Source organism: Eublepharis macularius, chromosome 17 (genome assembly GCF_028583425.1).
Source record: "Eublepharis macularius isolate TG4126 chromosome 17, MPM_Emac_v1.0, whole genome shotgun sequence".
Lineage (NCBI taxonomy): Eukaryota > Metazoa > Chordata > Lepidosauria > Squamata > Eublepharidae > Eublepharis > Eublepharis macularius.
The window spans coordinates 20,361,347-20,388,336 of record NC_072806.1 but is presented as its reverse complement, the minus strand read 5'-3'; the positions used below and the strand labels follow the sequence as shown (position 1 = coordinate 20,388,336).

Below are 26,990 nucleotides of genomic sequence, written 5' to 3'. Positions count from 1 at the left end.
GTGGAGCAAGGGGAAATTGACAACGCCTTCCAATCTCTTTTAAAACTCAGCTTCCCTGCTAACATTGCGACTCCCTTCATGTGCCGTCCTCGTGTAATTCGTCATTTGTAGCTTGGCTCTCAGTGCATTATGAATGAATGGTGGTTTAATTTCGGTTAGAAACCAGGTTCCAAAAGCCCCACACTGATCAACAGGACAACTCAATAGCAAGAGACTTAAGGCCGAATTGCCTGTTAATACATGGCTTGCTGCATCAGGTCAATTGAGTGCCTGTGGCAATAGGCCCAGGCTCACCGAACATTGCGCATCAAACCTTCCTATTGCCCCAGTGTCCCTTCTTCCATAAGTGTTCAATGGAATCAGTTCACGTATCCAAATGCTGATTCTGAATTAAGAAACCAGGCAATATAAATCATATGTGACCCAACATGGTGTAATAGTTAGAATGCAGGACTAGGATCTGGGAGACCCAGGTTCGAAACCCCACTCACAGGGTAATCTTGGGCCATTCATACACACTTCATAGAGTTGTGAGGATAAAAGGGACCAAAGGCAAACAATGTAAGCTGCTTTATGTCCCCAACTGGGGAGAAAACCAGAGTATAAACAAAGTATATATGTGCAGGCATAAGTTGGCCGGGTTCCATGACGTCATGGGACCTCCCCAAGCTTCCAGCTTTGATCCAAGCTGCATTTAGCCCTATGTAAAGTTTTCCCCTTGCAAACTTGCTTTTGTTTCCTTCAGAAGCTGATCGGAGAAGAGCTTTTTAACCTAAATAAAATTTATAGGTGAGAAAATGAAACAATCATGGATCGAGTGGAAGGTCATTTCACAAGGCTGACTTGGCTTTCTATAACAGTTCTTGGCAATTTTGATATGTAGACAAAAAATACATGAGTATTTTTTTCTTAAGCTGAAGGCAAAGAGTAATTCATCTATATTTTTTGGCATTCCTGTGATTTAAAAGTGGAATGGGATTCCAGGTATTTAGCTCCTTTTTGACTCTAGCAGGCTTGGTTGTCTCCCTCTTCCAGCTTTAAACAGATGTTCTGTATACCTTGTCTTCTGTTCAATTTTCTATGACAAGTTATTCCAGAACAAAGACGAATCTGCAGCCCTGTCCAAAAGTCAAGTACACTTGAAGGTCTGAGATTGAGGAAAAGAGACATTGTGCTTGGACGTTAGAAATCCGGATTCATTTGCAACCTTCCAGTATCTTTCCTTAAGAAGAAAGGCAGCAGATTTGGGTTGCCGTTGACGGGTAAAAATCCCTTTCTTGTTCCCCATGACACGGAATGTTGCTGTGGATGTAAAAGGCAAGTTAAAAAACAGCAATGTTCCAAATTCTTTGACAGCTAACCTTGCAAGCAGCTACAAGCCACAGAATATCACGTTAGCAAATTCCAGAGAGGTTGCCCCGTTTGCTGTAACCAGGGCTTTTTTTCAGCAGGAACGCGGTGGAATGGAGTTCCGGAACCTCTTGAAAATGGTCACATGGCTGGTGGACCCGCCCCCTGATCTCCAGACAGAGGGGAGTTTAGATTGCCCTCCGCACCGCTGAGCGGCATGTAGGACAATCTAAACTCCCCTCTGTCTGGAGATCAGGGGGCGGGGCCACCAGTCATGTGACCATTTTCTCCAAGTGCAACCCACTGAGTTCTACCACCTCTTTCCCCCGAAAAAAAAGCCCTGGCTGTAACTAAATAAAACAAAAGTCTCTCAGTCTCAAGGTACCGTGAGACTCGTTGTGGCATAGCCTATGAAAGCTTTTCCCACAATGAATTCTTTTACAAGGTCTTAAAAGACTCCTGTTGGGCTTTATTGTGGTTTGCACTAACAGCAGAATATAGCATCCGGCTAATAGCTTCTTTTTTTAAAAAAAGTTTCTACTCGTATTTGCCAGGATGGGCTCTGGCATGTTATTTATTACATTTCTAGACCGCCCTCTCCGTTGGGACGGGCTCAGGGTGGTGTAACAACATACAATTTATAACATACAGTTTAAAACAATAAAAACATTATAAATAAACATTTAAAAACATTATTCCATGTGCAATAAAATTTCTCAAATGGTGGGTATAAATATTAAAATTCAGCATTTTAGGCCCAGGGCTTGGCTTTTACAAGATGACCTGCATCACACTTTGTGTGGTGGTGGACGGTCTTCAGTGGTATGGCCAACAAGAGGACAGCCTAGCCCCCACTAAATGCCTGGCAGAACGACTCCGTCTTGCAGGCCCAGTGGAAAGATAACAAATCCCACCCGGCCCTGGTCTCCTCAGACAGAGAGTTTCACCAGGTTGGAGCCAGGACTGAAAAGGCCGTGGCTCTGGTAGAGGCCAGACGGACCTCCCTGGGGCCAGGGACCATATTCGCTGATCGAAGCGACCTCCAGGGAACATGTCAGAAGGGGTGCATGGTGAAATTTCCACACAGAGGAAGGTTCCAGATTTCAACACTCCCGCCTGATTAACACAACAGCAAGGTGAACTGTACAAACCCAAGATAGCAGTGTGAATTTCTATAAATTGGGACCAATCATAGAATTAAAGATGTATCTTCATGCTGCAAACTGACTTGGAAGCCAAGTATTCAGAGTCTGGGTTACACAGATTCCAGGTTTTTGCTGAGAAATATTTACCTCAAGAGATGGCAGATTTGAGGCACTGGCCTATCTTGATTCGGGCTGTTATGTAAGTTGCTGTTGGGAAATACTGGATGCCATTGCATGTCATCCACTGAACATTCAATCATGGTATTGTATGTTAGCTGCCAAACGGTCACACTTCAAACTGACATTTTACTGTCTGGTGTCAAACATGCCAAAATACAGATAAAATATTCAGGGACGCTTGGAAAAATTTAAATATGCAAAGAATATCCTACGGTTATTTAACTTTGACTTTACAGGGGAAAATTCTGAGGAATTTTTGGAAGCCAAATGTGCTTTGTTTTCCCAACAGAGCCGTAAGGATACAATTTAAACATTTATAATTCCTACTGTTCTCGGTGGGAAGAAAGTTAAGCATACATTTACCTCTTCTCTAATCAATGGTGTTTAAAAATGCTTCAATCAGGACAGGTCATGCTGTAAAAGCTCACTAAATGAGTTTGCAGTTTTCACCCAACACAGCCATACCTTGTTCAGTCATAAAATCAGCAAAATTCCAGATGAGCTCTCCAATGACGTATTCCTTCCTCTTTTGATCAAAGATGGTGTGATATTGTTTTAGTACAGCTGCTTGATACTCTTCTGTGAACATAAGGGGAGGGTCCTGAAGGCATTAGGAAAGAGGAATAAAAATAACATTCGATTTATCTACCGCCCTTCAGGACAACTTAATGCCCACTCAGAACAGTTTACAAAGTATGTTGTTATCCCCACAACAATCACCCTGTGAGGTGGGAGGGGCTGAGAGAGCTCTGAGAGAGCTGTGACTGACACAAAGTCACCCAGCTGGTTTCAAGTGGAGGAGTGAGGAATCAAACCCGGCTCTCCAGATTAGAGTCCTGCCGCTCTTAACCACTACATCAAACTAGCTGAAGAATGTGAGGCGATCTTAAGTGAAACAGGTTCCTGTGTAAGTTGTGAATGAAAGGTACACAAGAACCATCCATATGAAATAAATGTAAGATACGCATGAGATCTTGTTTTAATGTGTTGCACTAGGGTTCTGTTGAAAGGGGATGAACAGTGCTATCTCTGCTTGAGCCGTGACCAGCATGTTTGGAGGAACCTTCTGGAAAGTTCTACTGGAGACTCAAGAAGGTGGTACTCATCTTACCTCATAATGTTCACTCCGTATTTACAGACAAGAGCAAAAGAATATCCTTGGATGTTTTCAACTGCCTATATTAGTCGTGGTGGTGGTGGAACTGAACTGAACTGAAATAGGTGGTTCCCTACCACACACGCCACTCACGCTATGGATGCCAGCGACAGCGTCGGCTCCGTATTCACTCTGGATGATGGGTTTCTGGTGAGTTTTGTACCAGTTCTCAAACTCTGAATTGAGCTGTAGCTGAATGACTTCCAGGTGCCCAGGATCGTGGTACCAGGAGAAGTAGTTGTTCACACAGATAACGTCCACGTAAGGTGCCTATGGACAAACTCGGCTTAGTCTGAGTGAGGAAAGAAGGGCCTTCATTGCACTTCTTAGAAAGCATGCTCCTCCCAGCAAAGCAGGCCTCTGAATAACCTTTCTAGGAGGGGGTATTTAGTCCCACTCCCACTCCCCCGCCCAGTGCAGGAAATCCAAACGGAAACATCCCTCACAGAGACCTATCCAGCTGATGCCTGAAGATTTCCACTGAGGAAGAGCCCATCAGTTGGTTTCATTGTTGAATCTCTTACCAGTAGGAAATTTCTCCTAATGTTAAACTGAAATTTGCCCTTCCATAACAAAAGCCCATCATATCTAGTCTTGTTCTCTGGAGCAGCAGAGAATGCATCTTTGCCCTCTCCCATACGACAGCCCTTTAGGTAGGAAAAGGAGATTCTCTTGTCTCCTCTCCATCTTATACAGACTCAGTTCATTCAGCCTTCCTAGTAGAGCTTGTTTTCTAGACTTTTATCCATCTTGGTTCCAGCTTATCCACCTCTTCCTTAAAAGTGTGATGCCCAGAATTGGACATAATACTTCAGATGACATCTGACTCACGTGGAACAAAGTGGAGCTGTTACTTCTCATGACTTGGGTACACCACAGCTATTAACGCGGCCTAACAGCTAATGTTTCTTGTTTAAAGACAATGTGATAATGGTGTTTACCCCTTGATCGCGAGCGTAATTAGCGTTTGAGACGTATGTCACAGGCCGGGTGGGGTCCATAGCTTTGGTGTGAGCAATGACTGTCCTGTGGGCCAAGAGAAAAAAGCAGAAATTTATTCGTTCAGGATTGCAGTATCTGATTAGGCTATTTCCCCCCTTCCCAAGCTTTTTTTTTTTTACTAAGGTTACCAAGGAGCCTGTTTCCAGGCCTCCAGGGGGGTGGGGCAGAATTGATGTCATTCACCAAAGGCAAGGCAGATTAACAGCCAGGAACCATAACACATCAGTCAGTGATCCCTTAGAGTCTGTCTCCTAATGCCAGGGTCCCCCAGACAAACACACTTGTACATTGAACCTGGAACCTTATCCTGGCTTCAACACTATGGCCAGAAGCAGTAGTAGATGTGCCAGAAAACCAACCGGGGGTGTTGCAATGTACAGCTGAAAGAGCACTACCTCTGGCCACCAGCCGTAGCCTTTGCTAGGAAGTCAAGATTCAAGCCATCAGTCTTTGGCTGCTTTGCTCAGTAGGCACTACTGCCTTTCCGCAGGAGCAGTGTCTGCTTTTTGTCTCCATCTTCCTTCTGGTTCTCCCAGTATGCTTGTCCCTTTTACATGTTCAGCCCATGGCTGTATAAACCATTTCCCACGTAGGATGTATTTTTAATGGGCTGAAACATTCACTTAGAGCAGAACCACAAGTGACAAAAGGCACAGATTGGACACTTGTCAGCTTCCCTCAAGTTTTGATGGGAAATGTAGGCAGCTTGGCGGAATGTTGGACAAGTGACAGTTGAAAAGTCCATTGGACAGCAGTCAGAGAGCAAAGCTGCGAGACCAGGATGCCTACATTTCCCATCAAAACTTGAGGGAAGCTGACAAGTGTCCAATCTGTGCCTTTTGTCACTTGTGGTTCTGCTCAGAGTGCCCACCTGAGGATGAGATGCATGGGAGGGACTGGATCCATGTGGTTTTTTTCTTAACTTTCCCCTGTTTATGTGTAATGGGGGAATACTGGCTTGCTCTCTGCCTTTTAAGGTAGCACAAATAAAAGAGCAGAAAGGAGAACATGAGAGTCCAGGAAAGGGTTAAAAACTTAATTGAAAGACTGAAAGAGACTATGAGGCAGGGCCCTGGACCTCTGCTGAATATCTACTGGCACCACTGTACTGTCCCCATCACCTGCAGTTTAGAATTATTCAGTGAATGAATAAAAAGTACTTTACTGAGATGCTTCTTCTTTGGTGGTTTCTTACAAGTCATGAAGAATAGCTCTTTTGTTTTTTGTTCGCATGAACACAAAACCTTGTTGCATGGAGTGTGCAAGCTATGAAGTCTGCCTTACACCGATCTCCACACCGTGGCTGATACTCACTTAAAGTAGTACGCTGCTGGGGCCAGCTCTGAGGCTGGTTCGTTGGCCACCGACCACATGACGACCGAGGGGCGGTTTTTGTCCCGGCGGATAAGCTCCTCCATCACGATGAGGTGATGCTGGAGAGATTTGTTTCCAAAGTTGGCACTGAAAGGAAGCAGCAAGATGCCATTCCCTTAGGCTTCAAACCAACGTATGAAATTCATCTTTCCTCCTTTTGGAAGCTCCCTGAGTGCACCTCTTCTCTCTGTCTGTCCCGATTGCTTTTATTTACTGAAAACATTGCTTCGCTAATAAGCAATTAGCAAAGCTTTGGGGATGGCTTGCTTTGATGTGTCCTTCCCAATGCCCCCCACTTCCTATGTTAATTTTAATTCCCAATATCTCTACCTCCCACCTTTCTATGCAAGACCCCCTACGGCCATGTTAATTTAAAGCAATGAAAAGAATTTAAAATGTAAAGCGAGCAAGAGCAACAGATGCACACGTGAGCTCACAGGCACAGCAGAGAACTTTCAGATATTCAGCAAAGGAGCAGGAATATTGGTCATTGTGTGTAAAAGCAGTGCAGTTTATTACATTGCCATGCCATCTAAAAAACAGCCTGTCGGCTTTCCTCTCTCAGACCAGAGTAGGAGTGATTCCGCACAGGTTGGATAATGCACTTCTAATCCTCTTTATAGATCATTTGGAATGGATTTTTTTGTGCGCGGAACAAAAAATCCACCTCAAACGATTGATAAAGTGCATTGAAAGTGCATTATCCAACATGTGCAGAATCAGCCTAGAAGAGCTCTAATGGTGGAGATCTTTCTACCTGCACTGTTCTTCTGTGACAGCTGATATCGTTCCTAATGGCCTCACTGCCAAAATGCATTAGAATTTTTTTTAAGGAATCCATGGAGCTCTTAATGGCTCACCTGTCTTTCATGCCCACTCCGGGACACTCGTCAATCACTACGATGCCATAGGCATCACAGAGTTCCATTATCTCCTCGGCGTAGGGGTAGTGGCTTGTGCGAAAAGAATTGGCACCGAGCCAACGCAAAAGGTTGAAGTCCTTCACAATCAGGGACCAGTCCAATCCTTTGCCACGGATCTGTGTGAGAAGGAAGGGACCTGATGAACCCTTCTAGGAACTAGTGAGAGCCACGTTTTCACATTACAGTTTTAGCTGAGGACTGAAGTCCTTTGTGCAGCCCCAATGGATGTCTAGGCATGGATTCATCTACAAGAGCCAGCGTGGTATAGCGGATAGAACGTCGGACCAGAATTTGGGAGCCCTGGGTTCAAAGCCCTGTTTTGCCTTGAAGATCGCTTGGATGTTTTTAAATTTTCTCCCCCACCCTCAATAATTAAAAAATAAAGATTATTTGGGTAATCCTGGGCCAGACTCTCTCAGTCTGCTCCTTCTCACAGGGTTGATATGAGGATAAACCAATACAAGGAGTTGCATGCGTCCTGCTCTTCAATATCCTGGGAGGAAGGATAGACTAAAAATATTGTTAGAGCAACAGAGTTTAATTTTTTTTTAATCAACAGATACAGACAGACTATGAGCTCCTTCTCTCTGAGTGATAAACTAGGGTCTAGATTCCAACTGCATTTGAGGGCTTTAGAAGGATGTCAGCCTTCACTAGTGGGTCTCTTTTCAACATCATCTTCCCTCTGTTCCTTCTTGCCTGTCTAATGTAATCTATCTGGCATGGGCCACATTGTTTCTTAATTTCATATGGCAAAGCAAAGAGAGAGTTCCGTGAAATAACGACAGCAACAGATAGATACAATCGTGGATGCTAACTAATCGTCAATTCAAAATTACACTATAATATTGAATATTTAATAAATAAGTTATCATCAAGTTGTATCCAATTCTTATGGTGGAAACCTTGAACCCGTGAGAGTAAGTAATGATGGCAACTTACAACCAATACCACTATGACACTGAGAAAATACTTTCCATTAAGTTGCCATGTTTAAAGCTGTGAACCTACTAGTGCATAATCCTATATCATGCAATAAATATTATAAGTCAATCAAAAATGAAATATTGCACTAATCCCACCCATGTTCCATGACACAGTTCTAAATGTGGATCGGTAAGATAAAGTTAACATCTAGTTATAAATCAATTTATAGTCCAAAGTTTGTGAAAGTCCTTCTACACCCACTGAGTCGAGCCCAATAATCAAAGGAAAATGGTGACTGAACGGGTCATCCGGTTCATTTTTTCATCCCGTTTCGTAGCCTTGATGATAACTTATTTATTAAATATTCAATATTGTACAGTAATTTTGAATTGATGATTAGTTAGCATCCACGATTGTATCTATCTGTTGCCGTTCTTAATTTCGTATGGCACCCAGCTCATGGCTGGCGTTGAACAACTGGCTTAGCAGGAAACATACTCAGCCTGACTCACATCGGCATCTTCGTGTTTGTTGACCCCATGGAAGTAGAAAGGCTTCCCGTTGATGAGGAACTGGGTGCGGGTGACCTCCACCGTACGGAAACCGACAGGCTGGATGTACTTGTCTTCAGAGACCTCTCCATTCATCATGGCAGACAGCGTGACCTGCATCCCAAAGATGCCCCCTTTTGCATTAGCTTGCCAGGTACATGGTCCCACACCCAGCACTGTTCCCCATTGTCCCCATCACTGACAACCAGCCCCCTCCTCTCCAACCCACATGACTGAAGCCACTGTGTACTCCAAGGAGAAACTAAACGGGCATGCCAAGTTTGCCTGCACAAATTTTGTTTTAAAAAATTGCATATGCTGCCTCTTCAGAGACACGGTTCATGGGGTAAATAACACATGTCATATTTACATACACCTGGATAGCTCAGGTGAGCCTGATCTCGTCAGATCTCAGAAGCTAAGCATGATCGACCTTGGTTAGTAATTGGATGAGAGACCTCCAATGAAGACCAGGGTTGCAGAGGCAAGCAATGGCAAACCACCTCGGTTAGTCTCTTGCCATGAAAACCCCTCCAGGGGTCGCCATAAGTCAGCTGTGACTTAAGGTCACTTTCCACCACACCACATTTACATATGTTTGCTATCTCTGCATATGATCATCGGCGTCTCTTAATAAGAAGCGGAAACTTGGTCACTGGGTTTTCCAAAATGATGGGCACTTCCCAAAGGAGGGGGGGGGGCTTGCAAGACTGTTTCAGCACATACAGGATTCAAACAGATCCTGTGAGCAGAAGTAACCCCTTCCCAGGCTTTCCAGGATGGCTTTTTATGCTAACTCCCAATATATGGTAGGCCACCTCCCATGGGGACTTTTGGTACAGAGGAAGGGATTATGTGCTGAATAGCTGGCAACATTCATGCTACATAAGCAGTTTGGACTTACGATCACTATGTTACCTCTAAGTAATAAAGGTACCCAGGCTGCTCATTCATCAGATAGGGCCACCAAAGGTTGGGATTCCTCACTTTGAGTTCCCCAGCCGAGCCGTTTCCCGTAGCAACCACAGCACCATCTCTATTTCGCAAAGTCAGAGCCAGAGAGTAGTGAGGGCTCCCGCGTATCGACAACAAATACTGTACCAAACCTGGCCCAAAGGAAACACAGAGGGTTAGAGGAAAGCACAGTATAGTGGCTGCAAGGATATTCTGGGTTCGAGTATCACCTGGGCCACAAGCAGCCATAGGGAAATCAAACCTCCATCAGCAACTTTGTGATAATACTGGTCTACTTTACAGGGTTGTTTTCACACTGCTTTGGAAATGCTCGCAAGGGTTTCTCGTATCTTTGGACAGTCTACGGGTGAGTCGGGCTACAGAACTGAACCTGGCATCTTCTGCATACAGGAGGACACATTCTGCAACTGAGCCTCATCCCCAAAGCGCACAAATGTATGAAGCTCTCTTGCAAAAAGTCAGACAGCAGTCCTTCTACCTCAGTCTCTCCTTGGACTGCGGCTGCAGCTGGAGGGGTCAAGCAGAGACAAGTCTTTCACCAGCCCCTCAGATTCTTAAACTGACGATGTTGCATACAAAAAAGCAGGCACTCTGCCCCTCCCGAACATACAAAACCGCTCAAAGTCTCAGTAGCCACTGGCTCTAGTCTGATCTCTGATCAGCAGCAGCTCTCTGGGCTCTCAGACCGGGAAAAGTCTTTCCCCAAAACATTTGCTATCTGAGCTCTGCTAACTGGGTTTCAACCAGGGACCTGAGATCTCCAAAATTACACAATCAAAAAGCATGATATCAGTCGCAACACCTACAATAACTTGGATGGTCTTTCCTTATAGGAGAATTCCACAACAGATTAAATGCAGTACATGCAGGGCTGGCCCGCCCATTGAGGCCAGCCCGGAAGCCGCCTCCGGCGCTAAGGCGCCGGAGGGGCAGCCGGCCTGGGGGCAGGGGTGCGCTACTGCGCCCGGCCAGGAGCGTGTGCTGGCGGCGGCAGCGCAGGGCCACTGAGCAGGCAGCGTCCCAGCCCTCCTGCCCAGTTGTTCTGTGCTGCTGCTGCCGCCACTGCCAGCACACAGCTGTGGGCCAGGTGCAGCAGGCAACCGGGGCGGCGCGCGGAGCATCTGAGCCAGAGGGCTGGGAGGAGGCACACCACCACGCACCACCCCAGCCGCCTGCTGTGCCTGGCCCACAGCTGCTCCACCTGGCCAGGAGCACATGCTGGCGGCAGCAGTGTGGGGCAGCTGAGAGGGCAGCCTCCCTGGCCACTGGCTGCGCCTGGCCCCCAGAGCAACTGAATGGGAGGGCTGGAAGCCCCCCTCTGTGCGCACCCAGCCCTGTGTGATGATGTCACACAGAGTGACATCATCACACAGTCCGGTGCGCGCGTGCACAGCAGCAGCCCTTAAGCTGCCTCAGGTGCCAGCAACGCTGGAGCCGGCCCTGAGCACATGTGATGCAAAAGATAGTGAGGTGTAGTGGTTTGAGTGTCAGACTGTGCTCTAGGAGACCCAGGTTCTAATCCCCACTCTCTTATGGAAGCTTGCTGGGTGATCTTGGTCCAGTCACACCCTCTCAACCTATCCTGCCTCACAGGGTTGTTGTAAGGATAAATGGAAAGAGAGGAGAATGATGTAAACCACTTTGGGTCCCTATTGGGGATAAAGGTGGGATACAAATTATGTAAAATAAAAAAATAAAGATTTGCAAAACACACACACACTATCTTAATTTCTGAACAGGAGAGAAATCAATCAAATACTTGAGACTGTTGAGATATGAAAAAGACTATCTTCCTCACCCCCTGAATTTCTATTAAAGAATCGTGAGAATGTACAAACCTACCAATGTTTTCTGCCAGATCCGTGGTTACTGTGATGTCATCTATGTAGGCTGAGGGTGTGGTATACAGGATGACCGGGCGGTGGATCCCAGCGTAGTTAAAGAAATCAAACCTTGTGTTTTGAACAAAGTAGCCTTTGGGATACCTGTATTGAGGCAGGGGGGAAGGAGGTAACAGGGTGGGGTGGGAGGTGGGGGAAGAGTCCCCAGTTGAGAATGAGAATTTATAGTATTTATTTATCATTCACTTTATTTATACTTTTGTCTTTCTCCTCAGTGACGGCCCAAAGTAGCTTATGTTGTTCTCCTCTCCTCTTATTTTATCCTCACAACAACCCTGTGAGGTAGATTAGGCTGAGAGGGGAGTGATGGTCCAAGGTCACCCAGCAAGTTCCCATGGTGGAATGGGAATTCAAATGTGGGTCTCCCAAATCCTGGTCTGACACGCTAGCCACTATACCACACTAGTTTCATGATAATGCTTAACGCTGTCCTCCTGCCCTTGTGGGGCATACCGCAAAGTCAGACCAGTAGTGTATAGATCCAGAGGAGTTAGATGTATTACTCTGACGAAGAGAGCTGTGGTTCTCGAAAGCTTATGCTACAATAAAAGTTGGTTAGTCTTAAAGGTGCTACTGGACTCTTTACTATACAGTTGTGAATATTCTCCAATGCAGGGGGGCTGGATCCAGAGTTAGGATCTGATCAAAAGCCCTGAAGGGTGGCAGACCATACTCTTCCTGACAGAGAAAAACAGGCTCCTCATGTTTACACCAGGCCCCACGATTCCAGAGGCCTTTTAACACTTGCTGACTGGCAATATTACGCATCCTGTTTCCCTTCTTTGTCTGAAGGCCTGAGGTGAGGAAGTGACACTGTGACCGAGAGAGAGGTAGTTGACCGCAAAACAGATGATGTGGATGAACAAGCCAAGTGAATTCTCTCCCCGCCCCACCCCTCTGTTGGGCCTGGTTGGAAAACTCCTTTCTAACAGGACAATCCATTCAGTCCCTGAACCTGAGCAAAGCCAAGTGTAGAGTTGTACAGAGACATCTATTAAATACAGTGTTATCCATACTTCTACTTGGAAGAGCAAATGCTCACGTTACAAATATCACCATGGGCAGCCGGAACCTGCCTCTTCAGAACAGCTCACCCAGGATAAAAGCCTGCTGAGTACAGAGTGCCTGCGCTGAATTCAAGAGACCCGGGTTCAAAGGAGTGATCTTGAGCCAATCACCATTTTCTTGGCCATATTTACCTCACAGGTTGCTGAGAAACTACCACACACGTTAGTCCGAGCTCTCTGAAGAAGCGCTAATCCATAAAATACTGACTAGATCATTGTTGCCTGATCTGTAGATGTCTCATTCTTGCAGCAGCTGTCTTGTAGATGTGCCAGGAGAATCTCTCCGTGTTACATGTTAGCTACTGCAAGGGGCAAACCACAACACAGACCGTTTCCAGACATATTGTGTACTTTTAGATGCTCCAGCTTTATATGACGCCTCAGAAAGCAGCTTGGGAAGTGAGAGCTTAAACAGGTTTACAGCCCATGGGTCTCTTGCAGAAACTGTAGTACTGAGTACTCAACAGATAGTCTCGAGGTACCAAGAGTTGATGAGATGCACGAGAAATAATGTGTTACAATTAGGGTTGCTAACTCTGGGTTAGGAAATACCTGCAGATCTGGGGGTGGAGTCTGGAGACAGCAAGGTTTGGGGACGGGAGGGACCTCTGTGAGGTACAATGCCATAGAGTCCCCCCTCCAAAGCAGCCGTTTTCTCAGGGGAACTGATCTCTGTCATCTGGAAATCAGTTGTAATTCCAGGAGATCTCCAGGCACCACTTGGGGGTTGGCAACCCTAGTTACAATATTTAATATGTAAGATGGACCAGTTTATAGCATTTGACAGCATTATATAGCCAACATGAAAGAGTGTGTGACCGTGAGCTGGGCAGCAGCTAAAACCTTATACTTGGTTCCTGCCAAGCAATCCAGAAATGCTAACAAGCCTACAATGCTCTAATTTTGCATCAAAATGTCACATCTGATAGTGAAATTTTAATGCCAAGAATGGTGAACAGGGATTTTTTAAAAAAATTGCAAATAATTGCTTCAGCCCTTGGGGAAAAAATTGCACATGAGAAAAAGAAACAAAGCTCAGACACCCAACAGACCACAGTCAAAGTTCTTTTCTAGGGAGAACACTGCAGAATCTTTGCTAACGGAAGAATGATAGAGCAGCAACAGGATCTGTTTGTCTGTCTCCCCACCGCCCCACACACCTTTGTACACCTCCTACAGGGCTGTGAACTTACATGGACTCATCATTGAAATACTGAATAGTCCCCGGAGGCAGCGTGTGGGGTGTCAGGGTGTTGTTGACAGCGATGGTGATGCGACATGGTTGGGCAGGCTGGAGGAGGCTGCTGATCTCCGCTTCAAAGGGGAGGTGGCCACCCTCGTGTTCCGTCACCTGTACCCCGTTGACCCACTGCAAGGAGATAAATCAGAAGTCCAGAAAGGAATACAAGAGCACCATCGACAACCCTCCTCTTTCTGAATGCAAGATCCTAGCAGGTTTGAATAGAAGGCTTCAGAAACAAGGCCTGGATTGCCTCACTGTTTGCACCCTCATGATAGCTTGCTGGAGGAAGTTGCTACTGGCCCTGTTCTCGTTCAGTTTCACTCATCACAGATGCCGTGTTATGGAAAGAGAGCCGGACTAGGACCTCAGTTCAAGTCCATGAAACTCTGTGGGTGACCCTGGGCCAGCCTCTCTCTCTTAAACTAAGTGATCTCACAAGGTTTCCGTAAGGACAAAATTGGAGTGGGAAGAACCTTACAGGAAGAGCCGAATACAAATGTGATAGAAATGCAGTGCTTTCGAAAGGTGTCAGCTCACATGTGCAACTATGCATCACATTCATGCACGGCTGAATCTAACCAGAAGCACTGATTAAAAACGGCTGTTCTAAATATAGCCAACTGTGAAATGTGACTGTTCTGGAATCAGGCGAGCCAGGCCCTATGGGAGAATCAAGGACCCACAGCTCTGCGGCTGGTGGCAAGGATCTGCTGCGTGGGGTATCTACCAAGACCAACAGCCCAAAAGAGAGTACCAGCCAGAGATGCTTGGTCCATTCTCGTTCCCCAGGAATGGGAGATTGTCATGGGGGCTTCTGGGACAATCACCGATTTCGTGCTGGGAGATGGGTCTACAGTAAGCTCCTTTGAGCAGTGGTGGGGCTTCAAAGAACATGAAAAAACCAGGCTCAGTTCTCTCTTCTGCTCTGTGTGGGCATGCACAAGAAGACTCCATGCATAGTGAACAGGCATCAGAAGCCATCTTAGCCTAGCCTCCCACCAAAAAAAAACCTCCACTGAAGCTGGCTTTGAATAGGTATGTTGTGTCAAAGTGTTTCCTGTGGACTCACTACAATGGAATAGTAGTGTGCGCTGCCAATCCGAAGCACCACACGCGTCCTAGCCTCATTCAGGAGCCAGCGGGCAGGCGGGAGCACCTCCTTCTCATACCAAACCCAGCCGATGTACTTCCGTAAATTTGGATCCTGAGTGATCTCGTTGAAGCTTGCAGGGACTGGCATGTCAATCACTGGCCCAGTCTGAAAAGGAAATTCAAACGTTAGGGGGGAGCTGCTCTTCCACTCTGGTCAACTTTGCACCCATCTAGTTATTCAAAGCAAGTGTCTCTTGCCAGGACAGCTACATCAAGTACAACTTTCTTTCTGGATATAATCATGTGCCTCCAACAGCAGCTTAACACAGCATGAAGATAAAGGGCACATATAGGAACAAGGATCGGGCAACTATTGGGAAACACTTTTGCCACATCATTACACACACAAAAAGCTTGATTTTGTAGTCTAAGAGCAGAACCACAAGTGACAAAAGGCACAGATTGGACACTTGTCAGCTTCCCTCAAGTTTTGATGGGAAATGTAGGCATCCTAGTCTTGAAGCTGTTGCCAAGTAGGCCCCCTCTCCTGCTTTAAGGCCTGCCATGGACTGTGCCAGTTTCCTGCATTGCTGTTTCACTGCTACACCCAGATTGCTATGCATGTGTGTACTCTGATACACGTGTCAGTTTCCTGCCTGCTTGTTAATCACCTTGTGGCTGCAATAGACTGTGTTAGTTTCCTGACACCATGTCTGGGTAACTCCACAAAGGACTTTCTTCCTGGGCAACCCTGCCCAGACTTATACCTGGACTTCCCAGTGTGTTTGGACTTTGTTAAAAAGTGTGCCCCATGCCTGCCTCGCCATCTGCCACGAACCGTGCCTGTTCCCTGCTATGGACTGTGTTTTACATGCTGTTCCCCCTGCCTCCATGGAAGCCTGCCTCACCTGGCCCAAGCCGCTGCTAGCAGCCGGGCACCTGCTGGGGAAACCCAGCGAGCCTGGCTAGGCGCTCCCTGGTCAGTTCCCGCCTGGAGCCTCCCGCGGGTCGGTCCCCGAGCTTGCCCTCGCTACCGGGCAACCTGCTAACCAGCCCCCACCATGCCCAGCCGGCGACCATGTTCTTAGGCAGCCAGAAGACCAAGAGAAGAAGCCTGTTTTGGGAAGCCATTTCAGAGAAGCGGACACACCACGTACGCAGCAAGAGTACCTCGCCCCGCTCTGCATATTTTAGGAGCCGCCCCAGAGAAGAAGCTAAGTGCCGACCATCCCAAGCACTTAAAGAATGCATCTCAAAGAAACCTCTACATTCCAGAACTGATGACATCAGGGCAAGCCCTGTCCGCTGGAACATCCATTCAGCCCACTCGGATTTCCCCCTCCCTCCTTTGTTCCCTTTTCCTGAGGTGTCACTGTAACACAATCAGATTCCTAAAGTGGCCCATCCAAGCCATTCAGTAACCCATTAAAGCCTTTGTTTTAACCCGTGAGAACCACCAAGTACAGCACCAGCCCCAGGGTACGTTTTGGGGTATTTAAGCTGGTCCCTCAGACCACACGGTGCTCGTGCCATTCCTATCCAGACCCCCTTGCTGTCTGTCCGTGGATCCATTGCTGGCATTGGACCACCTCGCTGTCGTGTCTCCGCTCCGCTTCAGGATTGTAAGTATTTCCCTTATCATCGTGGGTACCTGCTCAAGCGACCGCCTCTATATTTCTTACTCTGCATTTCCTAGTCCTTGTATGCTCTCTTGTGTGTATGTGCAAGTTCAGGCTTACGCCACACTATTAGTAAATACACGTGTTTATTGAACCTATTTGTAGTCTGCCTCTTTGTCACTACAGTGTCTGCAATTGGGACCTCTGTAAACATTGGTTTGATCCGCGCTATTTTTAGTTCCAGACTGCTAAGCTAATTTCCCCATTATAAAAAGCAGTTCTGGTAACAATTTACTGGTGGAGAATGCAGGCATAACCCGGTTCGTGTGAATCCACGTGAGTCAACACGCGTGTTTTCAGCGAACTGCCGTAGAGGAAAATTTTCCAGACCTCTGGATAAAGAGCGCAATTTAGCTCAGGGAATTAAAAGCGTGAGTGTGTGTGGCTCTAGCGAGCAATTCTATCTTGTGGGTTGGCTTTTCCCCATTTCCTTCAGCCAGTTTCGGACTACTCACCTTATTTTGTGCACTGTGAGGCTTTACGGCCGTTATAACCGGTGTATCTGTGGGTGAGGACCTCTGAACTGGTGAAGTTCCTGGCCACCTTCCGGGCCGCCTAAACGCGTCTATGTGGGTGGGATCCCAGAAGTAGGCTCTCTCTCTCTATATCTTCTGAAGCAACACATATAAAACTCTCTTCCGCCCTCCCCCGTCTCTCCTAAGTCCGTCCAAACCCTGTTCCTGCCAGCACTTAGGCTTCAATCCCCGCTCCGGAGGAAACGTGAAGGGATCGATAGTCCGTTCGTTTAGTTTAGTTTTGGGAATCTGAAGCCAGGTTCCTGAAGCCCTGCGGCAGCCGGCCACACCGTGCTTGAGAGTTTTAAGTTAGACTCTTGGGCGCACCTCGCTTGGGAGTTAGTAGGACTCTTGAGCGCTTTCTGCTTCGGAGTACAGTAAATTTACTCCTGGGCACTTTTGCTTGGGGACGTGCAGAGGCAGTCCTTGAGCGCTTTTGCAGTCTTTTGGTCAAGGCTTGGAGACAGTTTAACCGTTTGTCTCTGAGCACGAGGCCTGGGGACACTTTGAATTTAGTTCTTGGGCAGAGAGCTTGAGAGCATTTTTAGCTTCTAAGCAGAGGCTTGGGAGCATTTCTGGTTTTCTGAGCGCATAGGTTTGGGAGACCCCTGAGCTTTGGCTTCTAGGCAGAGGCTTGGAAGCACTGAGCATTTTGGTTCTTGGGCTTAGAGAGCTTGGGAGCACCTTCTGAGCCAGTAGACTGGGCAGCACTGCTGCTAGTCCAGACTTTTCCTGGTCCCGTGGCTTACAGGCAAGCTTGAAACGGGAATAGGATTTTTCCCTTCTCCCCTGGTGGAGAAGAACAGAGTATAGGACCCTTAAATACCCTTGTGAACCTAAAAAGTAGGACCCTTGGGAAACGAAACCTTGTGTAGGACCCATTAAAATCCCTGAGAACCCAGTTTAAAATCCTTGAGGACCCGAAGGAAAACAACCTCCGAACGGCCCATAGAGAGGAAAGTTTTTAAAGGCCCCGATCGCCCACCCTTAGTGCCGCTGATCCACTCCTTAATCTTCCCCGGATCAGCCCAAAACGAAAGGAAAATGTACTGGGCCAGCCCCACCGTGCCCCGCCTGGGGAAGTGGATAGTTAAGAAGGGAGATTGCCCTTGGGAAGCCGGTTCCTTCAAGGGACCCGACCCACTCCAGATAGTTAGAAGCGCCTTCCAGGATTTCTGTGAGAAGGAAAAACCCAACTCAAGTAAGAAGGATAGATATGGGACTTGGGCACTTTTTACCGCCCTACAAGACAGCGTGTCCCTAATTAGTAAGTTGCAGGCAGCGCAGGAGGACAATGAACAAGAGATAGAGAGATTAAGGAAAGAAAAGAAGGAGTACGAGGAGAGAGCAGCCGAGTGGCGTTCGGAGCGAGTTAATTTCATATTGGAGAAACAGGGATTAACCACTGCCCTCCAAGACGCTCAGCACAAGGCTGAAGTGGCCACCGCTCGTGCTGACATGACTGAGCACGCTTTAATCGAAGGCCAGGAGAAGATTGCAAAATTGACACATGCTGCCCAGTTCATGGCAGAGCAGAAAGTTGCCAAAGTAACCGCCGCGGACCACTCCGCCTGTAGGAGGGAGCAAGAGACCCTAAAACGGCACTTAGGAATGCAGCAGGCCGTAATTTTCGCCGTGCATCCTGCCGCCCTCTTGGCCCTCCCCAAAGACAGTAACGATAGCTGGGCATCTTACCCGCCCCAGCCCGAAGAAGCCAAGCAGCCCCTTCACCCAGTAGCAACCAGGGAAATTAGCTCCACGGATGAGAAAGGCAAAAAGACCGATCAGGTCATTAAGGAATCCCGCTACTGGAGGCCCGATGAGCTCCATGCCATAGCCGTGAGCTCTTGACCCACCCTCAGCTCCACCGCACCCTCCAGAGCATCCAGAGGGACGGGGACACCACTGTGCTGGTCGTGTCCCACAACAGAAAGGAGATCCTGGACCTGGTCCAACGGATCAAGACCACCGGAGAGCACTCGTGGTGGGAAACCCTATTTGGCTGGAGCCCCACTGCCACTGGAATTTACAATTTGGCTTTGCACCCGATCGTAGTTATTTTGGCCTTCCAAGTTTTGTTGTGTGCCTCACTGCTTTATTTGTGCTGTTGGAGACGCCGACAGCTCCAGCAACTCCGGATGTCCTACTGCTTGGATCGTTACAGTCCTGACCTCCTCCTGCCTTAATGGTTGCTCTTGGCGCCCTATTTTTCCTTTGCTTATCCTATTATTTATGTTATTATGAACTGTGCTTGTGTGTTGATGCTCACATGTATGGACTCTGAACCGGCCCCACGGACGCTTTGCTGCCGGACACCGATCCGAGGCCCACTTGTGGACTAGGGGGGACATATTTCTCTGCCTCCCGGCCCACAGCCCACCTCCGAACGACCGCCAGCAGCGTTACCTCCATGAGGACTAGAACTGTGTGCCTGAAGCCCTTCTCGCCGCCCACCGACCCTGCTCTGCGGATTGACACGGACAGCAAGGGGGGGGTGGAAGTGTGTTTTGGAACACATGGACTAAGTTTGCTTGTTCCTGTATATATGCAACCCAGTCCAGCAGCTGTACTGCAGACTGAGCCGCCTGTGATCTTTGTTTTTAATTCTCCATGAATTTCTTTCCATTGCCTTTCATGAATTTCGCCCCTATGAATTTAGCCCCGAACTAACCCCTCACTCTGTCTATTGCAAGTGTGCCTATGATCCTCCCATGAACTGGGATCTTTTAATCACCCCCTATCGATTTTATTCCTATGAAGTTTCTTTTAACTTTATGAAATGCCTTTTAACTTGACTCCCTCTGCCACATCAATTTTAACCTATTTATCATCTTATGAATTGGGTTTTAACTGGGACTTCTCATGAACGGTCTCTTTTAAAGGTTATTTAGTTATTGATTTTAAACTTTATGAATTTGGTTTTAATCTGGCCGCATGAATTGGTCTTTTAATTGCGAATTCTATTTTTCTGCCCCTGTGAGCCCTTCCGCCGCCTACCCTCATGAATTGTTTCCTCGCACTTGCTTTTACTATTGCTGCTTTTATTTATGAATTGCTTTTAATCTTATATATATATATTGCTTTTAATCACTTATGAGTTGCTCCACTTTCAACACTGTATTCATGAACTGGCCTATGCATTACTTGCACTTTTCACCTTCCATCATATATGAATTACTCCTTCTATGAATTGCCTTCGCTTTTAACCTTATGTCTCTGAACTGATCTATGTATATATGAATTGCTCTATGAATTCCTTAACTGTACATGAATTAGCCCGCTTTTAATCCTGCATTCATGAATTGATCCATGAATTGCCCCTGCTTTTAATCTTTTGATGTATATGAATTGCTCATTGCTATGAATTGTTACTGCTTATCTATATGAATTGCTCATTGCCGCTTATATAACTAAGAATTATTGCTATTTATTCTTACGGTTGCACTTAGCACACCTCCTGGTGTGGACCCAGAGACCTGCAGCCCATTGGCTGATGCAAATTCACTCATTTGGCTAGGTGGTTCTCCAAGCCAAATTCTTAAGTGACACCTCCTCCTCCGTCCCTTCCCTCTCCTTCTTCGCTTGGAACTCGACCACCCGATGTGCCGCTCAGCCTGCCTGTGAAGCCAAGTTCGGAGATCCATGCACCTGACATCACGTGGTCTCCGAGGGGGGGAATTGTTGCCAAGTAGGCCCCCTCTCCTGCTTTAAGGCCTGCCATGGACTGTGCCAGTTTCCTGTGTTGCTGTTTGACTGCTACACCCAGATTGCTATGCATGTGTGTACTCTGATACACGTGTCAGTTTCCTGCCTTCTTGTTAATTACCTTGCGGCTGCAATAGACTGTGTTAGTTTCCTGACACCATGTCTGGGTAACTCCACAAAGGACTTTCTTCCTGGGCAACCCTGCCCAGACTTATACCTGGACTTCCCAGTGTGTTTGGACTTTGTTAAAAAGTGTGCCCCATGCCTGCCTTGCCATCCGCCACGGACCGCGCCTGTTCCCTGCTGTGGACTGTTTTATACGTGCTGTTCCCCCTGCCTCCATGGAAGCCTGCCTCACCTGGGCCCAAGCCGCTGCTAGCAGTCGGGCGCCTGCCGGGGAAACCCAGCGAGCCTGGCTAGGCGCTCCCTGGTCAGTTCCCGCCTGGAGCCTCCCGCGGGTTGGTCCCCAAGCTTGTCCTCGCTACCGGGCAACCTGCTAACCAGCCCCCGCCATGCCCAGCCGGCGACCATGTTCTTAGGCAGCCAGAAGACCAAGAGAAGAAGACTGCTTTGGGAAGCCATTTCGGAGAAGCGGACACACCACGTCTGCAGCGAGAGTACCTCGCCCCGCTCTGCATATTTTAGGAGCCGCCCCGGAGAAGAAGCTAAGTGCTGACCATCCCAAGCACTTAAAGAATGCATCTCAAAGAAACCTCCGCATTCCAGAGCTGATGACATCAGGGCAAGCCCTGTCCGCTGGAACATCCATTCAGCCCACTCGGATTTCCCCCTCCCTCCTTTGTCCCCTTTTCCTGGGGTGTCACTGTAACACAATCAGATTCCTAAAGTGGCCCATCCAAGCCAATCAGTAACCCATTAAAGCCTTTGTTTTAACCCGTGAGAACCACCAAGTACAGCACCAGCCCCAGGGTACGTTTTGGGGTATTTAAGCTGGTCCCTCAGACCACACGGTGCTTGTGCCATTCCTATTCAGACCCCCTTGCTGTCTGTCCGTGGATCCATTGCTGGCATTGGACCACCTCGCTGTCGTGTCTCCGCTCCGCTTCAGTATTGTGAGTATTTCCCTTATCATCGTGGGTACCTGCTCAAGCGACCGCCTCTATATTTCTTACTCTGCATTTCCTAGTCCTTGTATGCTCTCTTGTGTGTATGTGCAAGTTCAGGCTTACGCCACACTATTAGTAAATACACGTGTTTATTGAACCTATTTGTAGTCTGCCTCTTTGTCACTACAGTGTCTGCAATTGGGACCTCTGTAAACATTGGTTTGATCCGCGCTATTTTTAGTTCCAGACTGCTAAGCTAATTTCCCCATTATAAAAAGCAGTTCTGGTAACAATTTACTGGTGGAGAATGCAGGCATAACCCGGTTCGTGTGAATCCACGTGAGTCAACACGCGTGTTTTCAGCGAACTGCCGTAGAGGAAAATTTTCCAGACCTCTGGATAAAGAGCGCAATTTAGCTCAGGGAATTAAAAGCGTGAGTGTGTGTGGCTCTAGCGAGCAATTCTATCTTGTGGGTTGGCTTTTCCCCATTTCCTTCAGCCAGTTTCGGACTACTCACCTTATTTTGTGCACTGTGAGGCTTTACGGCCGTTATAACCGGTGTATCTGTGGGTGAGGACCTCTGAACTGGTGAAGTTCCTGGCCACCTTCCGGGCCGCCTAAACGCGTCTATGTGGGTGGGATCCCAGAAGTAGGCTCTCTCTCTATATATCTTCTGAAGCAACACATATAAAACTCTCTTCCGTCCTCCCCCGTCTCTCCTAAGTCCGTCCAAACCCTGTTCCTGCCAGCACTTAGGCTTCAATCCCCGCTCCGGAGGAAACGTGAAGGGATCGATAGTCCGTTCGTTTAGTTTAGTTTTGGGAATCTGAAGCCAGGTTCCTGAAGCCCTGCGGCAGCCGGCCACACCGTGCTTGAGAGTTTTAAGTTAGACTCTTGGGCGCACCTCGCTTGGGAGTTAGTAGGACTCTTGAGCGCTTTCTGCTTCGGAGTACAGTAAATTTACTCCTGGGCACTTTTGCTTGGGGACGTGCAGAGGCAGTCCTTGAGCGCTTTTGCAGTCTTTTGGTCAAGGCTTGGAGACAGTTTAACCGTTTGTCTCTGAGCACGAGGCCTGGGGACACTTTGAATTTAGTTCTTGGGCAGAGAGCTTGAGAGCATTTTTAGCTTCTAAGCAGAGGCTTGGGAGCATTTCTGGTTTTCTGAGCGCATAGGCTTGGGAGACCCCTGAGCTTTGGCTTCTAGGCAGAGGCTTGGAAGCACTGAGCATTTTGGTTCTTGGGCTTAGAGAGCTTGGGAGCACCTTCTGAGCCAGTAGACTGGGCAGCACTGCTGCTAGTCCAGACTTTTCCTGGTCCCGTGGCTTACAGGCAAGCTTGAAACGGGAATAGGATTTTTCCCTTCTCCCCTGGTGGAGAAGAACAGAGTATAGGACCCTTAAATACCCTTGTGAACCTAAAAAGTAGGACCCTTGGGAAACGAAACCTTGTGTAGGACCCATTAAAATCCCTGAGAACCCAGTTTAAAATCCTTGAGGACCCGAAGGAAAACAACCTCCGAACGGCCCATAGAGAGGAAAGTTTTTAAAGGCCCCGATCGCCCACCCTTAGTGCCGCTGATCCACTCCTTAATCTTCCCCGGATCAGCCCAAAACGAAAGGAAAATGTACTGGGCCAGCCCCACCATGCCCCGCCTGGGGAAGTGGATAGTTAAGAAGGGAGATTGCCCTTGGGAAGCCGGTTCCTTCAAGGGACCCGACCCACTCCAGATAGTTAGAAGCGCCTTCCAGGATTTCTGTGAGAAGGAAAAACCCAACTCAAGTAAGAAGGATAGATATGGGACTTGGGCACTTTTTACCGCCCTACAAGACAGCGTGTCCCTAATTAGTAAGTTGCAGGCAGCGCAGGAGGACAATGAACAAGAGATAGAGAGATTAAGGAAAGAAAAGAAGGAGTACGAGGAGAGAGCAGCCGAGTGGCGTTCGGAGCGAGTTAATTTCATATTGGAGAAACAGGGATTAACCACTGCCCTCCAAGACGCTCAGCACAAGGCTGAAGTGGCCACCGCTCGTGCTGACATGACTGAGCACGCTTTAATCGAAGGCCAGGAGAAGATTGCAAAATTGACACATGCTGCCCAGTTCATGGCAGAGCAGAAAGTTGCCAAAGTAACCGCCGCGGACCACTCCGCCTGTAGGAGGGAGCAAGAGACCCTAAAACGGCACTTAGGAATGCAGCAGGCCGTAATTTTCGCCGTGCATCCTGCCGCCCTCTTGGCCCTCCCCAAAGACAGTAACGATAGCTGGGCATCTTACCCGCCCCAGCCCGAAGAAGCCAAGCAGCCCCTTCACCCGGTGAAGCCCCTCCCGCGGGTTGGTCCCCAAGCTTGTCCTCGCTACCGGGCAACCTGCTAACCAGCCCCCGCCATGCCCAGCCGGCGACCATGTTCTTAGGCAGCCAGAAGACCAAGAGAAGAAGACTGCTTTGGGAAGCCATTTCGGAGAAGCGGACACACCACGTCTGCAGCGAGAGTACCTCGCCCCGCTCTGCATATTTTAGGAGCCGCCCCGGAGAAGAAGCTAAGTGCTGACCATCCCAAGCACTTAAAGAATGCATCTCAAAGAAACCTCCGCATTCCAGAGCTGATGACATCAGGGCAAGCCCTGTCCGCTGGAACATCCATTCAGCCCACTCGGATTTCCCCCTCCCTCCTTTGTCCCCTTTTCCTGGGGTGTCACTGTAACACAATCAGATTCCTAAAGTGGCCCATCCAAGCCAATCAGTAACCCATTAAAGCCTTTGTTTTAACCCGTGAGAACCACCAAGTACAGCACCAGCCCCAGGGTACGTTTTGGGGTATTTAAGCTGGTCCCTCAGACCACACGGTGCTTGTGCCATTCCTATTCAGACCCCCTTGCTGTCTGTCCGTGGATCCATTGCTGGCATTGGACCACCTCGCTGTCGTGTCTCCGCTCCGCTTCAGTATTGTGAGTATTTCCCTTATCATCGTGGGTACCTGCTCAAGCGACCGCCTCTATATTTCTTACTCTGCATTTCCTAGTCCTTGTATGCTCTCTTGTGTGTATGTGCAAGTTCAGGCTTACGCCACACTATTAGTAAATACACGTGTTTATTGAACCTATTTGTAGTCTGCCTCTTTGTCACTAGAGTGTCTGGAATCGGGACCTCCGAAAACATTGGTTAGATCCGCGCTATTTTTAGTTCCAGACTGCTAAGCTAATTTCCCCATTATAAAAAGCAGTTCTGGTAACAAAGCTTGGCTCTCTGACTGCTGTCCAATGGACTTTTCAACTGTCACTTGTCCAACATTCCGCCAAGCTGCCTACATTTCCCATCAAAACTGGAGGGAAGCTGACATGTGTCCAATCTGTGCCTTTTGTCACTTGTGGTTCTGCTCTAAGGACAGTCCTTAACACAGATTGGAGCCCACTCAAGTGGTAGAGAGTGATAAACATTATGGAGGTCTTCTAGTGCACCATGACATTAAAAAAAAACCCCTCTTTGTAACAATAAACTTGTTGGAAATAATCTGCTGTCTTGCAATTTCCCCTCCAGATTCTTTTTCTGTCCTGCCTCATAGGCATATCAGAGTGTTTCTTGCTCACCAAAGAAGCAAGTTCTTCCCAGCTTTCCACTCAGGCAGTTCCGTTTTTCTGCTGCACAGGAAAACCGAACGCATAACTTCCTCTTTCCAGCACAGCTGGAAACAGCAATTTGCTGTTTGCAGTCCTGGCTTGCCCAAAATGAATTTAGCAATGACCAATACCTCAAGGTTCCCTTTCACGGGGTAGTGATAGTTGCCAAAAGACAAAAACAGGAAAGGACTGTAGGACAGGAGCTCTGCATTGCCCCAAAGAGCTCCAAAATCAACCCTCCATGTTCAGGCACAGTATACCTTGGAATAGATGCTGGGAGTAAACGGGAGTGCTGTTACTTGCCTGTTCTGCTTGTGACCTTTTGGTCTCACCCAACAAGGCTTTTCTGAGATTGTTAAGAAGAACAAGGCTGAGAAAACTGTATGGGATGGACAAGGTTTAAGCTCTGGGAGGTGGGCAGCTCATTATGCCAGAGCCCCACCCTTTGTCCCTTTTAAGCCTCAACCCCTGACAATGGGCTGATCCTCTTTTGGCTTATCTGGGGCCAAGGTTTTTTTCCCCTTCAGCTGACACCAAGAACCTGTTTCATTGGTAAGGCTCAGTGATGAAACAGGAAACGGAAACCACTGTGGGTATAGTGTTTAGAGACCCCGGTTCGAATCCCCTGTCCCCACTGCCATGAAGCTTGCTCCATGTTCTTGGGCTAGCCACAATGCTGCCACTTTACTTACTTCACAAAGATAAAATGGGAGATGGGAGAACCACATATGCCACCGTTAGCCCCTTGGAGGAAGAAGTGGGATGAGAATGGGATAAAGAGGAATAATCAAGGGCAGAGTGTCCTTCTTCAGTAACAAGGCACTCACAAACAAGGAAACAGTGGGGGGTGGGCTTTTTTGGTCTGAACCTGCAAGGCAATTTCTAACTGTTAAAGGTGCCAATAAACAATGTGTGCCATTCAAAAAGTGCAGCCCGGGACCTCTTGCAACGTTGCAGAACCCAGCGTCATGTTACAGCGCAACACCATTCCCAGCCCTTACCCTGCGCTTATAATCATAGGGTTGAAGGGACCTCCAGGGTTGCCCTGCACAGTGCAGGGAATACACAACTGCCCACAGCCCCAGTGGCCCTTGCTCCATGCCCAGAAGATGGCAAAACACTTCATTTTAACTCTGTGCTCGGCACTAACCCGCGGCACTAACAAAGAGGAGAGAGCCCACTGGGGCATGTGCAGACTGCAAAAAGGGGACACCGTGAATGACTGGCACCCAAGTAGCAGGGCTCGAGCCCCTCTTGCTGGAAGCCAAGGCCACCCTGCGTCTCTGCTACTCCTGCCCACTCACCTGCCTTAGGGGCTGCTTGTACCACCGCTGCACAAACCCCGCATCCCTTCGCTCCGACCAGTCGGCTCGGAAACTCCAGAGGCCCCCAAGGTCCTTGAGCTCCCTCGAGGGCGATTCCCGGGGGTAGAGCATCCCTCCTTCCAGGGCAAGACCGGGGCTCCATGCCAGGACCAGGCACACAACACCCGCCAGCAAATCCATGCTTCTGCAGCACCGATCA

At 48.0% G+C, this 26,990-nt stretch overlaps 1 protein-coding gene across 1 annotated transcript; it reads right to left on the bottom strand.

Annotated features, from left to right (window-relative positions):
* Window positions 1-555: 555 nt before the first annotated feature.
* On the bottom strand, window positions 556-26,990 carry GUSB (glucuronidase beta). The gene is made up of 12 exons (XM_055002096.1): window positions 26,771-26,990; window positions 14,864-15,052; window positions 13,745-13,920; window positions 11,426-11,568; window positions 9,527-9,714; window positions 8,570-8,722; window positions 7,068-7,246; window positions 6,148-6,294; window positions 4,773-4,857; window positions 3,925-4,101; window positions 3,141-3,276; window positions 556-1,302 (listed from the first exon to the last, which is right to left on the bottom strand). Exons 1-12 carry the CDS (start codon window positions 26,969-26,971, stop codon window positions 1,130-1,132), a joined length of 1,947 nt encoding a protein of 648 aa, XP_054858071.1. The 5' UTR covers window positions 26,972-26,990; the 3' UTR covers window positions 556-1,129.